At 43.3% G+C, this 17,046-nt stretch overlaps 1 protein-coding gene across 1 annotated transcript; it reads right to left on the reverse strand.

The window, feature by feature from the left end:
* Positions 1 to 10,007: 10,007 nt before the first annotated feature.
* On the reverse strand, positions 10,008 to 15,286 carry KRT40 (keratin 40). Its single transcript, XM_007664244.2, has 7 exons — positions 14,876 to 15,286; positions 13,932 to 14,014; positions 13,140 to 13,296; positions 12,572 to 12,733; positions 12,349 to 12,474; positions 10,856 to 11,076; positions 10,008 to 10,107 (listed from the first exon to the last, which is right to left on the reverse strand). Exons 1-7 carry the CDS (start codon positions 15,284 to 15,286, stop codon positions 10,008 to 10,010), a joined length of 1,260 nt encoding a protein of 419 aa, XP_007662434.2.
* Positions 15,287 to 17,046: the final 1,760 nt, after the last annotated feature.

The following is a 17,046-nucleotide window of genomic DNA, read 5'->3' on the forward strand; positions in this document are numbered from 1 at the left end:
ATCAATCCATCAATCAATCAATCAGTCATATTTATTGAGCACTTACTATGTGCAGAATACTGTAGTCAGGGCGTGGAAGAGTTGAATGCAACAGAATTGATAGACATGTTTCCTGACCAGAATGAGCTCACAACAGGGAGGATAGTGGTGTTGTCTACAGTGATGGGAAAATCAGAAGGAAAGGGTTTGGGTAGGAATATGAGGCCTTCTGTTTATCTGAGGTGTAGGTGGGCCCCCCCACATAAAGGTGTACTGAAGGCAGGAGGAAATACGATATGAAAAAGAGAGAAATCAGGGCTGGAGATGAAGATTTGGTAAACATCCTCATAGAGGTGGTATTTGAACTCATAGGAGTGAATGAATTCTCCAAAAGAGTGGGTGTAGATGGAGAATAGAAGGGGACCTAGAACTGAGACTTGAGGGAGATAGGAAGCAGAGGAGGAGCCCACGAAAAGACTGGGAATGTGTGGCCAGAGAGACAGGAGGAAAACCAGGAAAGGACAGTGTCAGTGAAGGCAGGCTTGGATAATGTTTCCAGGAAAAAAGAGGTGGTCAGTACTGTCAAAGGCAGCTGAGAGGTTGATAAATGCTGTTTTTAATGTCACTAACTTCATCACCAACTGAAGCCACTGCAGCTTTGAGCTCTGGCGTTCCAGGAAAACCAGGAAATCCAAGGGCCTGAGCAGCTGGTCGTGGCTGTGCAATCAATCCCAATCAGACCCCTCCAGGGGACCCCCGGCAAGCCCCTTCGCTCCTCGCACTCTGGAAAATTAATAGGCCAGTTCATTGGAGGCATTATTTGCACTCTGAAGGAGAGGACCCCCGCTCAGGATCACCCCTGGTGAGTTTCCAGCACTCTACCAGTCTCGACTACAGGAGGGAGAGTCAAGCAGAGGACTGTCCATTCCATTCCATTCCTAGCTTGGGCAGTGGCTAGCGAGTGGAAGGTGATCTGCTAGGAGTCAAGACTCATCTGTGCTGGGCAGCAGCAGCACGGGAGAGAGTCGAGGGCAGAGACTCAAGTTTACTGCATGAAGGAGGCAATGGAAAACCATTTCCGTATTTTGACCAAGAAAACTCTATGGATCTACTACCAGAGCGATTGCTGATGGAGGTGGGGCTTTCTGGGAGAGTTGTGTCCATGACATCACTGTGGGTCGAAGACGACTCGGCATAAGACAAGACAAGAAGGAGAGCAGCAGGATAAGTAAGTCTTTTCTCACCTTCAGTCCGTGTGGTTATTTCTTGACCTTTTTTCTGGGGGTTTTCTTCATCTCAGGAAAGGTGAGAGGCCTCCTGGTCAAAGAAGACATTAAGCTATTAATAGATCTTGCATGAGTTGTTAAGTGTCAGCATCAAGCTCATTGCCTGGTGTTGACAATGAAAAGTGCCCCGGCTGACGAGAAGAGCTCTAATTGTGCAATTGCTGACCCGATCGACATCGCGGGACTAAGAGATTAAGGAAAACTCTCTGAAAGATACCTATTAGGGGACAGATTTGCAATCAGGTAATCGCTAATATTGGACTTTCTAGATATGCCCCAAAATATGTGACAGTCTGATGATCCTTTAATTAATTAATTAATTCACTTGTATTTATTAAGCACTTCCTCTGTGCAGATCACTGTACGAAGGACTTTAGAAAGAACAATACAACGATAAACAGTGACATTCCCTACCCAAAGCGAGCTCACAGCCTAGAAGTGGGGAGACAGACATCAATACAAATAAATAAAATTATTAATATACACATAAGTGCTGTGGGGCTGGAGGAGAGAGAGCAAAGGGAGCAGATTAGGGTGATGCAGAAAGGAGTAGGAAATGAGGAAAACTGGGGATTAATCTGGAAAGGCCTCTTGGAGGAGATGTGCCCTCAATAAGGCCTTGAAGAGCGGGAGAGTAGTTGTCAGATTTGAGGACGGAGGGGCGTTACAGGCCAGAGGCAGGACGTGGACCAGGGGTTGGCGGTGAGACAGGTGAGATGGAGGCACAGTGAGAAGTTTAGCTCTAGAGGAGTGAAGTGTGTGGGTTGGATTGTAGAAGGAGAGAAGCGAGGTGAGATAGGAGGGGCCAAGGTGATGAACTGCTTTAAAGCCAGTGGTGAGGAGTTTTTGATGGATACAGAGGAAGATAGGCAACCACTGGAGATTTTTGAGGAGGGGGGTGACATGTCCTGAACGTTTCTGTAGAAAAATGATGGGGCAGCATCATGAAGTATAGACTGAATTCATTAATTCAATCGTATTTGCTCATTCATTCATTCAATCATATTTATTGAGCGCTTACTGATTGCAGTAATTGCACTAAGCGATTCAGCAATAGAGACAATTTTGCCTACATCAGGCTTACAGTCTAGAAGGGGGGAGACAGACATCAAAACAAGTAAACAGGCCTCAATATAATAAATAGAATGAAAGACCTATACACATCAAAACAAGTTGAGAGCTTACTGCGTGCAGAGCACTGTGCTAAACAAACTTGGGAGAGTACAATATAACAATTAACAGACGTATTCCCTGTTCACAACAGACTTACAGTCTAGAGGGGGAGATAGACGTTACCATTAATGTAAATAAATGAATTACAGATATGTACATAAGTGCAGTGGGGCTGGGAGGGGGGGATGAATAAAGGGAGCAAGTTAGGGCGATGCAGAAGGGGAAAGGTGGGATTAGTCAGGGAAGGCCTATTGGAATAAGCCGAACTGTGTAATGGGTCTGATCCTATCAACTTCTTTAAAAGCTGGGAGATGCAACCAGAGTTTCGGATTCAGGTGTTAGACTATGCTTCCATACCTCTGGGAAGCTCTTCCTACTCAACAGACTTCATGCATCATATGTAATTCCAGAGACAGTCATTGAAGAATTACTGCATGCAGATGACTGTATTCTAGAGGCCTCCACCCAAGAAGACGTACAAATGATGGTAAATCATTTCACCGAATCAGCAGGCATTATGGGCTGATGATAAATCTAAAGAAAACTGAAGTGACGGTTCAACCTGCACCAGGGAAGCCCTACACCTAATTTAAAAATTATATTGGCCACCCTGTGCCAAATACAATTCTGTTACCTAGGCAGCCCACTGAAAGACAATGCAATGATAGACAAGGAAATAGAAACCTTGATCAAGAAGTTCGAAAGAATCTTTGAAAGATCGTCAGAGTGCAAAGTGTCAAGCTCTAGACCAAGCTAAACATCTGTAAGCTGTAGTGCTGTCACCTCTCCTCTACAGCTGGGCGATCAGACCCAACCCACAAGCTCCACCACCAGTTCTTTGAGCAGTTCCACCGGCATCATTTATGAGTCATACTTAATGTCAAATGTCAAGCCATGATCATGAACAATGACGTTCTGGAATGGAGTCAGAGTCCTAGCAATAAAGTAATGCTCACTTTGACGAAGCTGGTTCGGACACTTGAGAAAAATGATAGACAGCGGAAAACCCAAACAACTGCTGAAATGGGAGCCCTGAAATTGGCAAACCAAAAGCAAGAAGGGCAGAGGAAAAATTTTAAGGACAAGTTTGTTTGGTTTTTTATGGTATTTGTTAAGTGCTGCTATGTACTTAAGAGAAGCTGCGTGGCTCAGTGGAAAGAGCCCGGGCTTGGGAATCAGAGGCCATAGGTTCGAATCCCGGTTCTGCCACTTGCCAGCTGTGTGACTGTGGGCAAGTCGCTTAACTTCTCTGTGCCTCAGTTACCTCATCTGTAAAATGGGAATTAACCGTGAGTCTCACGGAGGACAACCTGATTATCTTCTATCTACCCCAGCGTTTAGAACAGTGCTCGGCACATAGTAAGCGCTTAACAAATACCAACATCATCATTATTATTATTATTATGCGCCAGGAAGGGTACTAAGGTCTAGGGTAGGTACAAGTTTGTCAGGTTGGACATAGTCCCTGTCCTGCATGGGGATCCCAGTTTTAATACCCATTTTACAGATGAGGTAACTGAAGCACAGAGAAGGTAAGTGACTTTTGTCCGAGGTCACAAAGCAGATAAGTGGTGGAGCTGGGATTAGAACCCAGATCCTTCTCATTCTCAGGCCCATACTCCATCCGCTAGGCCGAGCAGCTTCTCTTTAAATAAATATGGTAAAACAAATCTTCAGACAGCACTGCTTCCAAGTTGAAAACTGCTGAAGATGGAACAGCATGAGGTACTGCTATCAAGAAAGAAGTAGTTCTTTTTGAGCAAAAGCGTTATAAAGAATTTGAGACAAGAAGGCAAAACAGGAAGCAGCAAAGGCTTTAAGAACATTCAGTATATATACTTTTATTTCATAAGAGTATTATATCTAGAAACCCTGACTTTTTTTCCATTTCATCTTTTTTAACGGTTGTTTGTTAAGCACTTACTATGTGACAGGCACTTTACTAACTTTACTTCACTTGTCTAAAACAGAACTCCTTATATCTTACCTCCCAAACCCTGTTTTTCCCCTGGCTTTCCCATCACTGTAGACAGCCCCACTATCCTTCCTGTCTCCCAAGCCCATAACCTTGGTGTTATCCTTGACTCCTCTCTCTCATTCAATCAATGTATTCAATCAATCACTAAATCCTGTCTGTTCAAACCTCACAGCATCACTAAAACCCACCCTTTCCTGTCTATCCAAATGTCTGCCACAAGAATGCAAGCATTTATCCTAACCCACCTTGATTATTGTACCAGCCTCCTTGCTGACCTCCCTGCCTCCCGTCTCTCCCCCCTCCAATCCATACTTCACTCTGCTGCCTGGATCATTCTTCTACAGAAACGTTCAGACCATGTCTCCCCACTCCTCAAGATCCTCCTGTGGTTGCCCACCCATATCTGTATCCAACACAAACTCCTTACCAATGGCTTCAAAGCATTCAATAACTCTCTTCCTTCCTACCTCATCTCACTACTCTCATATTACAACTCAGCCTGCACACTTCACTCGTCTGATGCCAACCTTCTCAATGTACCTTGATCTTGTTTACCTTGCTGCTGACCTCTCCCATGTCCTGCCTCTGGTCTGGAATGCCCTCCTTTTTCATATCTGACAGACAATTACTCTCCCCCCTTTCAAAGCCTTATTAAAGGCCCATCTCCTCCAAGAGGCCTTCCCTGACTAAGCCCTTTTTTCTTTTCTTCCACTCCCTTCTGCATCACCCTGAATTGCTTCCTTTATTCAATCCCCACCTCCCAGCCCACGGCAATTATATACATATCTGTAATTTCACTGATTTATGTTAATATCTGTCTCCTCTAGATTGTAAATTCACTGTGGGCAGGGAATGTGTCTGTTATATTGTTACACTGAACTCTCCCAAGCACAGTTCTCTGCACATAGTAAATGTTCAATAAATATAATTTATTGACTGACTGATTACTAAGTAGTAGGGTCGATATAAGCTAAACAGGTTGGACACAATCCGTGTTCCACTTGGGGCTCACATTATCAAATCCCCATTTTACAAATGAGGTAACTGAGGCACAGAGAAATTAAGTGACTTGGTCAAAGTCACACATGCTCTGGCCAGTAGGCCACACTGCTTCTCTTGCTTTTCAGTGGTAGGTTTATAGGTTTAATCTTTAGAAAACTAAATGATACTCCTCATGTTTGCCAGTGACATCGAATGATTTTCCACTGTGATTAGAGGAAATGGGAAATTTTACTCCTTTCCCCAAGCAGTTCAAACTAAGTGAAAAGATGGAAGTAAAGCTTCAAATGATTATAATATCTCAAAATGCATTGTAATTGTAAGGATGATGTGCAGACTATATGGCGATGATATGCAGTGGTGATATTCAGAGTAGAAAGTTGGACTATCATCTGATTTATTCTAATTTCACAGTAACAGTGCAGCAGATATATCACAAAGTATTGTCCTTGTCCCCTGGGCGGCTCAATGTTAGGTTCATGGAGAATGAAGATACCTGAAAGGAGGGCCGTAGAGATATGACCACAGCCCCGTGCAACGAGGAACCCGGTTTATAGGTTCCAACGTAAACAGTGAATGAGCATTTCTCTGTGGTAGGATTTATAAGGCAGCCACCAAGACTTGGCGATCACAGAGGTGATGCTACCAAGACCGGTTTGATAAAAATAACACAGACACTTAAGAGTCCTTGTAGCAAAACAACGAATGCCTCAACGATACTTGTTAGCCCCTCACGACCCTGATAAAAGAGAGATTTCTAGAGCTGCCAATTGTGTTGCCTCCCTTGAAGAGATCCCAGGTTATGCAGATTACCACCAAGGAAAGGTTTCTGTATATTACAAAAGAAGCTATGAGGTTTCATACCCATTTGCACAACCCTGGGGAATTATAATGATGGTCTTGTTGTCCCAGACAGAGGTAAAATCCTGTGGAGGTGATTAGCAATCTATCAATCTGTGATATGAAGTGCTTACTATGTGCAAAGCACTGTATTAAGCAACCGGGTGTGTACATCTTCGGCCTGATCCCCGACTCATCGCTCGCATTCAACCCCCATATTCAACCTGTATCCAAATCTGGTTGGTTCTACCTTCACAACATCACTAAAATACACCCTTTCCTCTCCCTTATTACAGCATCGGTCTTCCCGCCGACTTCCTTGCCTCCTGTCTCTCCCCACACCAGTCCATACTAAACAGATATGGGGCACGGACTGTCTCATCTCACCCTCTAAAGCATTCGATCATCTTGCCCCCTCCTATCTTACAGTCCAGCACGCACACTCCACTCCTCCAATGCCAACCTGCCAACCTCCTGCCCAAATCCTCCTTTTATCCTGGGACTCTTTTCCCCTTGATATATGACATGCCACCATTCTCCCCAAAATCAAACCTTCTCCAAGAGGGCTTCCCCGACTGACCTCTCATTCCCCTACTCTCTCTCCCTTCTAAGTGCACTAGATCAGTACCATGAAGCACTTGATATTCACCCCACCCTCAACTCCACACCACTTATGTACATATCTGCAATTTGTTTTTACAAATGAGTGCACTAGATCAGTACCATTGAAGCCCTTGATATTCACCCCACCCTCAACTCCACACCACTTATGTACATATCTGCAATTTGTTTTTATGTCTGTCTCCCATCCTCTCTAGATTGTAAGCTCCTAGTGAACAGGAGACACGTCTACATACTCTGTTGTATTGTATGTAGTACTTGAATGAAGTACTTGAATTGTATGAAGTGTACTTGAGAAGCAGAGGAGCAGCCTGGCCCTGTGGATAAAACACAGGCCTGGGAGTCAGAAGGACCTGAATTCTATTCCTAGCTCTGCCACTTGTCTGCTGTGGGACCATGGGCAAGTCACTGACCTTCTCTGGGCCTCAAGTTCCCTCATCTGTAAACTAGAGATTAAGACTGTGAGCCTCATGTGGGTCAGGGACTGTGTCCGACCAGATTAATTTGTATATATCCCAGCGCTTAGTACAGTCCCCGGCATATAGTAAGCACTGAACAAATACCAGAGTTGTTATTATCATTATTATTATTAAGCGCTTAGAACAGTACTCTGCACATAAATGCTTAATAAAAAACATTTATTGGTTGATTAATTGATTTCAACAATGGGAGTAGAATATGATAAAGTCAGTAAAGGCTATACATTGTCATTCTAAGCGATGTGTCTTCCAACATCAAAGCACAGGGAACTTTATACCATGAAGATATGGCACTCATTTCCATTACTGACAGAGTTCTCACCTAAGACAGAGCCATGAAGAATGGTAAAATACCTGGCACTATTCATAAACACAGAAAGCCTCCATTCATTCAATAGTATTTATTGAGCACTTGCTATGTGCAGAGCACTGTACTAAGCGCTTGGAATGTACAAATCGGTAACAGATAGAGACTAGGCACGGAAGGATTACACTACTTGAATATTGTACAAGCTCTGTTTCAATATACGGAGCACTGAGGAGATGGCTCTATTACCATTCTCTTCAAAGAGAAAAGTAGAATCATTTTTTTAAATGGAATTTGTTAAGTGCTTACTACATGTCTCACATAAGGTATGCTACAGATACAAGATAATCAGGTTGGACACAGTCCAGGCCCCACATGGGGCTCACTGTCTTAATCCTCATTTTCAGATGAGGAAACTGAAGCACAGAGAAGTTAACTGACAAAGTCACACAAGCAGACAAGTGGTGGATCTGGAATTAGAACCCAGGTCCTCTACCTCCCAGGCCCTTGTTCTTTTCCCTGTGCTGTCATGCTGCTTTGAAATTATAGTAACTATTGCTGTATTTCATTTCTTTCTTTCCCTGGAAAGGTTTGCCACAGTCTTTCTGGATGGTTACTGAAGAATGGCAGTAATCACCCACTCCCAGAAGTCTGATATGGCTTTAGACTGCATCAGGTACGGAAGTATAGGGGAGCACACCACAGCCCCGACCCAGGTCTTCATAAAGCTTATAAAAGCCTTTGACAGCATCAGATCTGGGCTCTGACACTTAATAAATATGCCTGCTCTCAGACGTGAAGCAGGGTGACCTAGTGATAAGACCCCAGGTCTGTCATGTACCTGCTGTGTGACCTTGGGTAGTCACTTCACCTCTCTGTGCCTCAGTTTCCTCTCCTGTAAATTGGGGATTCAACATCGGTTCTCCCTCTTACTTCATACTGTGAGCCCTATATGGGACCTGATGATCTTGTATTTACCCCAGCACTGAGTTCAGTGCTTGACACCTAGTAAACAGTTAACAAATACCGAAATTATTATTATTGTCTTGGACAAGTCACTCAAATTATCTCGGTCTCAGTTTCCTCATCTTATAATGGGGATTCTATACCTGTCCCTTTCCTGCTTAGACTGGGAGCCCCGTTTGGGACAGGAATCATGTCCAACCTGGTTATCTTGTAAAATCCCCAGTGCTTAGTAAAGTACTTGGCATAAAGTAAGCACTTATCAAAACCCACAACCATCATTATTACTATTTCTCCCACCTGTCTATGCAAGGAAGAATATTGAAGAAGAAATGATTGAATGAAGTAGTCCCACCCAGGCTGATCTTAAACCAGAAGATTGCTTTTCCTTCCCCCATTCCAACCTGCTCCCATCCAGACAGTGTTTCAATTGTCCGATTTTCTGCTGTTGTGACTTCACACGGCATCATTATTGTAAAGTTCTGGATTTCTAAAAGTATCCCAACTGTTCTCACCCTTCTTTTTATGCCTCTGCTTAACTTTTTAGATTGTGATCAATCGATTGATTAAACAATGGTATTTACTAAGCACTCTACTAAGCACTAGGGAGAATATACTCTAACAGAGTTGGTAGACAAGTTCCCTGTCCACAGTGAGCTTGCCGTCTACATGGGGAACTTACGGTCTATTTGAAGATCACAGTCTCTGTCTCGATTGCCTTCCGTGTACGTCTTTGCATAGACTAAGCATGATGTTGATGGCGTCATTATCAATTTGCCCTAGATCAAACAGGTGTTTGTGTTATGCCCAGGACACATAGACCAGTAGAAATTTATTATAATGAGAACTGCATTAGTCTGCGTTAGAAATGGTCTTTACTGAGAAATGTACAAGAGAGCTTCATGGCATCCTGGAAGACTGATGCAGCACAAGAGAAAGGGACGGAGAGTGACCTAGTGGAAAAACCACACGCCTGGGAGTTAGACTGCTTGCGTTTCAAAACCGGCTCTGCTATGTCTGCTGTGTGACCTTGGGCAAATCGCTTTTCTCTTCCTCAATTACCTCAACGGTAAAATGAGGATTAAATGCTATTCCCTCCTATTTAGACCATCTCATCGTAGTACAGGGACCGTGCCCAATCTGATTACCTTGTTTCTACCCCAGCAATTTATACAGTACATGGCACCTAATAAATGCTTATAAAAACTACCATAAAGAGAGAAAGGAAATAACAAAGCAGATGTGTTCTAGGGAGACAAAGAATGTGAAAACTTCAGGATGGTCTAGTTTTGAAGCCGGGGGGTAGGGAACTCAGGTGGCTTTTCTTGTGTCCCTGGGTAAGTTTTAGATTCAATTCCTTAATAAATGGGCCATTGGCATTTTCAGGCTTGGCAATTTTCTACTGTACAAATTACAAATGGTTCGCTCAGGTCACAGAAAGTACAGGAGGCATTTGGTGCGGAGCATGGATTGCAGGGAAGCCTGAGGGAAAAAAAAAATTGATTTAGTACCAGGGGAAGGAATTGTATGGCAATGCTACCCAGAGTGGAGAAAACATAAAGTAAATTAGAGAAATACTGAATTTTCAAGGAGAAATCCCATTCAGAATCAAAGTTATTTCAAATCTATTTAACTCCAGAATCCAGAATGATTGTTCCACTCCTCTCTAATTCAACCCAAATCAGAACCACAAATAAGGAGGTAAAGACTACACTTGGAGGATTCCAGAAAGCCAAGGTGCTCTCTTTTTATAATAATCGATCAGTTGTATTTTCTGTTGATTTCCTTAATGTCTCCTGCACAAAAAGTAACTCTGGAGATGCACTGAATGATTCTGATCAGAGAGAAGGCAACTGAATGTTAAGAGTCAAGATACTACACACATAATTGAGGCTGAGAAACTTAAAGAGATGAAAGGATCACCAAGTGTCCTGCTGTTTCTCTTGTGAAGTTATCTTAAGTGGTATTTGTTAAGTATTTACAGTCTGCCTGGCTCTAGGCCAGCTCTGGGGTGGATCCAAACAAATCAGATTGTCCACAGCTTCTGTTCCACATGGGGCTCACTGTCTTAATGAAGGAAATATGCAATATTCTATAGATTAACTCATGAAAACTGCTAATTTTCTCTTGGGTGCAGTTTTGATGACCTGATCCGAGGAAAGAGTTTCCCTGAACTTTTCAATCCTCTGGACTCTTTCATCATTTCATATGTCAACTGAACTATACATACTTGCAATCCTCATTCTCAAGCAAGCTCTGGTATGTGGCGATTTCACATTCCAGTCGGGCCTTGACGTCAAGGAGGATTTGGTATTCTTGGTTCTGCCGCTCCAGGTCACATCGGATCTCAGCCAGCTGGATCTCCACATTGTCAATCAGGCACTGCATCTGTGCCAGTTGGGAACTGTAACGGTCCTCGGTTTCTGATAAGGTGCATTCCAGAGATTCTTTCTGCAAAGGAATGGGTGGGAAAAGCCGGATAAAATCCAAGCTGTGGTGCCTTCACTTAAGCCAATCAATTAATTAATTGCTTTTATTGTATTTAGAGAAGCAGCATGGCATAGTGGATAGATCACAGGCCTGGGAGTCAGAAGGTCATGGGTTCCAATCCTGACTCCGCCACTTGTCCTCTGTATGACCTTGGACAAGTCACTTTTCTTCTCTGTGCCTCAGTTACCTCACATGTAAGATGGGGATTGAGACTGTGTACCCCACGTGGGTCAGGAACTGAGTCCAACCCAATTTGCTCGTATCCTCCCCAGGGCTTAGTAGAGTGCCTGGCACATAATAAACACTTAACAAGTACCATAATTATTTAATATCATTATTTATTGACCACTTCTTTTTAAATAGTATTTGTTAAGTGCTTATTATGTGCCAGGCACCTTACTATGTGCTGGGGTAGATAAAAGCTATTTAAGTTGGACAAAGTCCATGTCGCCCATGGAATCACAGTTTTAATCCCCATTCACCCCTCCCTCAATTGTGAGCCCCACGTGGGACAACCTGATTCCCCTGTGTCTACCCCAGCGCTTAGAACAGTGCTCGGCACATAGTAAGCGCTTAACAAATACCAACATTATTATTATTATTAATTTATGTACATATCAGTAATTAATTTATTTACATTATTGCCTGTCTTCCCCTCTAGACTGTAAACTTATTACGGGCAGGGAACATGTCTACCAACTTTGTTGTATTGAACTCTCCCAAGCGCTTCGTACAGTGTTCTGGACATAGTAAGTACTCAATAAAGTACTTGATTGATTTTACAGTTGAAGTAACCGAGGCACAGAGGAGTTAAGTGAATTGCCCAAATTCACACAGCAGACAAATGGCAGAGCTGGGATTAGAACCCACATCCTTCTGACTCCCAGACCCATGCTCTATCGACTAAGTAGAACTATACACCTGGGAGACTACAGTATAACAGAATTGGTAGACATGTTCCCTGCCCACAAGGAGCTGACAGTCTAGACCAGAATCTTTGACTGATGCTTCCAGTTTCTTGGCAAAATATCTCAAAATATGTCTCATGAACCCAAGAAAACCTTCTCGCATAAAGGCACTGCCCTTTGATAAATCAGAGGCAGGTCCATCCGTGTAACGCCAACCCCGCGTGCAAAGTGGTGCCTAACTTCCTTCTGCAGTCTGACCTGAGTGAGCAATCGTGTCTACTTGATCTTCCATTCAGAAAATATTAACTCTCCGACTGCTACGTACCAGGCTCTCCTGGGCCTCTAGTTCAATCTCCAGAGCGTTGGCTGTTCGGTCCAATTCGATGATCTCCGACTGGCAGCAATGTAACTCCTCTGCACTGGACAGCTGCTGCTGATTCAGTTCTTCCGTCTGAACGCGGACCAGAGAACAAGAAATAGAAAGAGGTTAAGAGAATGATAAAGCAAGACTAAAAACCTCTCTGGCAGTAATGGCCCCGCGGACTGACCTGAACAGCAAACCATTCCTCGGCCTCTCTGCGATTGTTAGCAACCACAGTTTCATACTGACACCTCATCTCATCCAGGAGCTTGTTCAGGTCAACGGTCGGGGCAGTGTCCAGCTCCACACTGAGTCTATCTCCAAGCTGGGCCTGGAGGGCGTTTACTTCCTGAAAGAGGAGAGAAGGTCGAATAAAACCAACAGCATCCTTCTTATTTTGTGCTCCGCAGTTACAATATCTGGAATTTTCTTATAAGGAAGCATTTCAATACTCTAGAATTTTTACTTTCCTAGTTTCTAAATTCAGACCTGGAAATAGAAGAAGCAAAATTTTCATGATTCGGGATAGCATAAATATGTGCTTTCGAATGTGTCCCAATGATTATGTGATTCTCATAGCTGTACCTGAATTTAACCCCATTCAATATGGGTTTTCATTATATTCTAATATATTATCTCTAAATTTAGTTCTCAAGACTCCTAAATGTGCCCATCTACTAATCTGTGGCATCAAATTAACTTCTTTTAAGCACAATTCTCCCATGATGCTTTCATTTTCTCCATCCTATCCTTACCTCTTCATGATTCTTCTTGAGACAAAGGAGATCTTCCTTCAGAGACTCCAGCTGTGCCTCCAAGTCTGATTTGCACAGGGTCAAATCGTCCAGAATCCTACGCAGGCCACCGACATCAGCTTCGACTGGCCGGCGGAGGGATAGTTCAGCTTCATACCTTTAATCACGGAAGGCAAATGAGGCCTCCTGTCCGCAGTGCCCCATTTCTGGTATTAAATTAGATGCTTAGGTGTTTACCAAACACTTGCAGGGTCTTAGGGTACCATTTAGTATCCTGCAGTAGTAAGGGTCTAAATGACACCTTAGGGACTTGAACTAGTTAATAAGGCATCTCTCATGCGGCAGGGAGTGACTTAATCCTGAGGATATTCGGTCTCAGGGACACAGAGAGAACAACAAAGCCACGCAGAAATTGCCTGACAGTTTTTTCATGTTTCAGTCTATTTTACATTCCCCTTTTCCTCTTATGGCTTTTCCACCACCTCTTTTTGTTACTTTAATTCTTTAAAAAGGGACCCATCCATTCATTCTGCTAGATTCGATGATTTGCAACTGATTGTAATCTCATTTTGGGGAGGGAATGTGTCTGTTTATTCTTATATTATACTCTCCCAAGCGCTTAGGACAGTGCTCTGCACACAATAAGTGCTCAATAAATATGATTGAATGAATGAAAAATAGGCCATCGTTGCTGGGATTCAAGCACTCTCTTCTGAGGACAGTTTCTGCCTATGAAAACGTTATTTTGGAGAGTTCTAGGCAAAGTGGTAGTTCAAGTTGGCATAAACTTACTTGGTTCTAAAGTCATCAGCTGCCAGTTTGCAGTTGTCAATCTGCACAGCTAACCTGGAATTCTCTGCCTTGGTGCACAAGATCTGGGAAATAAGTTATTTCATAGGAAATGAGGTCTGGTAACAAATCCAAAATCTTACTCCCTTTAAAACCTATGAGGTTAGATTTCTTCCCTTCGATTTCTGAATGAAATGAAAAGTGTATGCTGGCAATACTGACCTTTATTTTCCAAACCCTTTTAGATTTGATATTAATCTTCTGGGAATCTAGAACCCACTGAGAAAGTGGAGAAGCTCTTATGAAAACCAATTCTTTTGCAGCTTGATCATTCCCAAAATCTGAGACTGTAAGCTCGTTATGGGCAGGAAACGTTTCTACCAACTCTGTTATATTGTACTTTTTCAAACATTTAATACATTGCTCTTCACCCAGTAAACACTCAATAAATAGAATTGATTGATCGATCGATCAATTGATTGCTTTCCCCAGAAGGTGCTCAAGTTCTTGTTTAATTGGCCTGATCCTTTGCCCTTTATATTTTAAAGAGTAAAAAGGAGTCCAGCATTAAGAAGGCACAGTGGTAACAAGATAGCCATAGGCAGTAAAAAGGTTCAATTCCAGACTTCATTTTCAAGAAATAGAATGTTTTCAGAACAATAATAATAGTAACAATTATTATACTATTCATTAATCACTTACTCTGTCCCAGGCACTGTACTAAGCATTGGTGTCGATATACAAGGAAATCAGGTTGGACACAGTCCCAGTCCCATGTAGGGCTCACATTCTCAATCCCCATTTTCCAGGTGAGGTAACCGAGGCAAGAGAAGTAAAGCAACTTCCCCAAGGTCGCACAGCAGACAAGTGCCAGAATTAGAACCCATGACCAGAAAACCTGCCCCCATGAATCTAGACCACGGACTGAGCATTAAATATCAACAGACCTTTTGCTGGAGATTCTCAACTGTGTTGAAATAACACTGGTAGTCGGGGCACACAAAAGGGATTTGTTGTTCGCATTGCTCTCGGATCTTGCACTCCAGTTCTGCGTTCTCGACCTCCAGACACCGCACCCTCTCCAGGTAGTTTGCCAAGCGATCGTTCAGAAATTGCATGGTCTCCTTCTCGTTGCTATTGAAGGCCCATTCGTCACGCCAACCACAGTGTCCTACCACGGGCAAATAGCAGCTGCTCGACAGGCGAGATCGGCACAGGAATCTGGGCGTCTGACATCTGGCTGCTCCACAAGTTGCTGGGAGGCAGGGGATGTCAGTAGAGCAGGTTGAGACAGATGGACAATCAGTTGCTCTGCAGCAGGACTCGGGAGAGCAACTCGAAGAGCAGGCAGAAGTCATGGTGCAAGAAGGGGAGGAGAAAGATGAGATGCAAGACCCCAGAGACCCGAGTATGAAACCTTCTTTCCTTCCTGGACCTTTTTATATGGCTTTCATAATGGGTGTTGACAGAATGCACAGGATGTTTTCTTTGTTGCTGTTTACACTTGCTTCCATAAGAACATTTCATTAGTCTCCTTATTTATTGTGGAAGAGTTCCTGGTCTCATAAAAAATAGCTAGCTTCATGTTTCTGAATCAGAACCCATGCCAAGAGATTAAGATTGCGGCCATCTCTTCAATCGATCAATCGATGGCGTTTATCAATTGTTTACTGCGGGCATAGCACTGGATTCAGCGCTTGGGAGAGTACGACCGAATCGGTAGACACGTTCACCGCCCACAGCAGGCTTGCAATCTAGAGTTTACAGACTGCAAAGACCTCTATTACACTATCTGTTTCTGCTCATCAATGGAGGTTACAATGTGTCGTCTTTGGCTACTTCCTCTTCCTATCCTGAGGTCACCCAGGTGAAATGTTGACTCGTAATCTGCCCAACTAACCTATGCATAAAAGTTACAGTGAATTTTTACCTGAAGAATCTGGTAATTGAAACTCCAACATCCATCAGAGCATTTAGAAACAAATCACTTGCTTCAGATAAGCATCACCGTAATCTCTGACGGATGCCAAAGGAATAGAGAAGGAAGAGCGCATTTTGGTCATCCAGAGGTCCTGGGCCTATTAGAAAGCAGAACTATGGAGTCGGTTCAATAACATTTTGAAAAGTGGGACTGGAATAAGAGTAGAATGATAGGTAAAGTGAGTTTGTTACTCTTTGGAAGAATCTCTTAATCTCCCTGAGTACTGGATCTCATTAAAATATTGTTCGGTTCCTCCTGCTTGTAAAAATGTTTAATGTGATTAAGAATCATAGCAATGGCTTTTTGTCGCTGGAGTATGGGCACGTGAGTTATGGGTGGGGTTGGTTGTTTTAAAGGGCATCTTTGGTGACAGCGGCCTATCCTGTTCTCTTTAGGGACAATACATGACTTTATAAATAATGATACTACTTATTAAGTGCTTACCCTGTGCCAAGCATGTTGGAATAGGTAAAACATAATCAGATTGATCACAGCTCGTGACTTAAATGGGGCTCACTGGGAGGGAGAAAAGATGTTTTATCCCCATTTTGCAGATGAGGAAATGGAGGTGTAGAACACTAAAGTGACATGTCCAAAATTAATAATGCTGTTATTTCTTAAGCGCTTACTATGTGTAGAGCACTGTTCTAAGCTCTGAGGTAGATACAGGGTAATCAAGTTGCCCCACATGAGACTCACAGTTAATCCCCATTTTACAGATGAGGGAACTTAGGCCCAGAGAAGTGAAGTGACTTGCCCACAGTCACACAGCTGACAAGTGGCGGAGCTGGGATTCAAACCCATGACCTCCGATTCCCAAGCTCCGGCTCTTTCCACTGAGCCACGCTGCTTCCCATAATTACTTAGCAGGCAAGTGATTCATCAAGAACTAGATGGCAAATCTCTTGATTCCCAATCCTAAACTCCTTCGATGAGGCAGTCACTCTATCCTAGAGAAGCAGCAGGAAGAGCACGGGCCTGGGAGTGAGAGGACCTGTGTTCTAATCCCGATTCCACCACTTGCCTGCTGTGTGACCTTTGGAAAGTCACTTCTATTCTCTGTGCCTCAGTTGCCTCATCTGTAGAATAAGGAGTAAATCCTACTCCTTCTTAAACTGTGAGTCCCATGTGGACAGG

Source organism: Ornithorhynchus anatinus, chromosome 11 (genome assembly GCF_004115215.2).
Source record: "Ornithorhynchus anatinus isolate Pmale09 chromosome 11, mOrnAna1.pri.v4, whole genome shotgun sequence".
Taxonomy (NCBI): Eukaryota; Metazoa; Chordata; class Mammalia; order Monotremata; family Ornithorhynchidae; genus Ornithorhynchus; species Ornithorhynchus anatinus.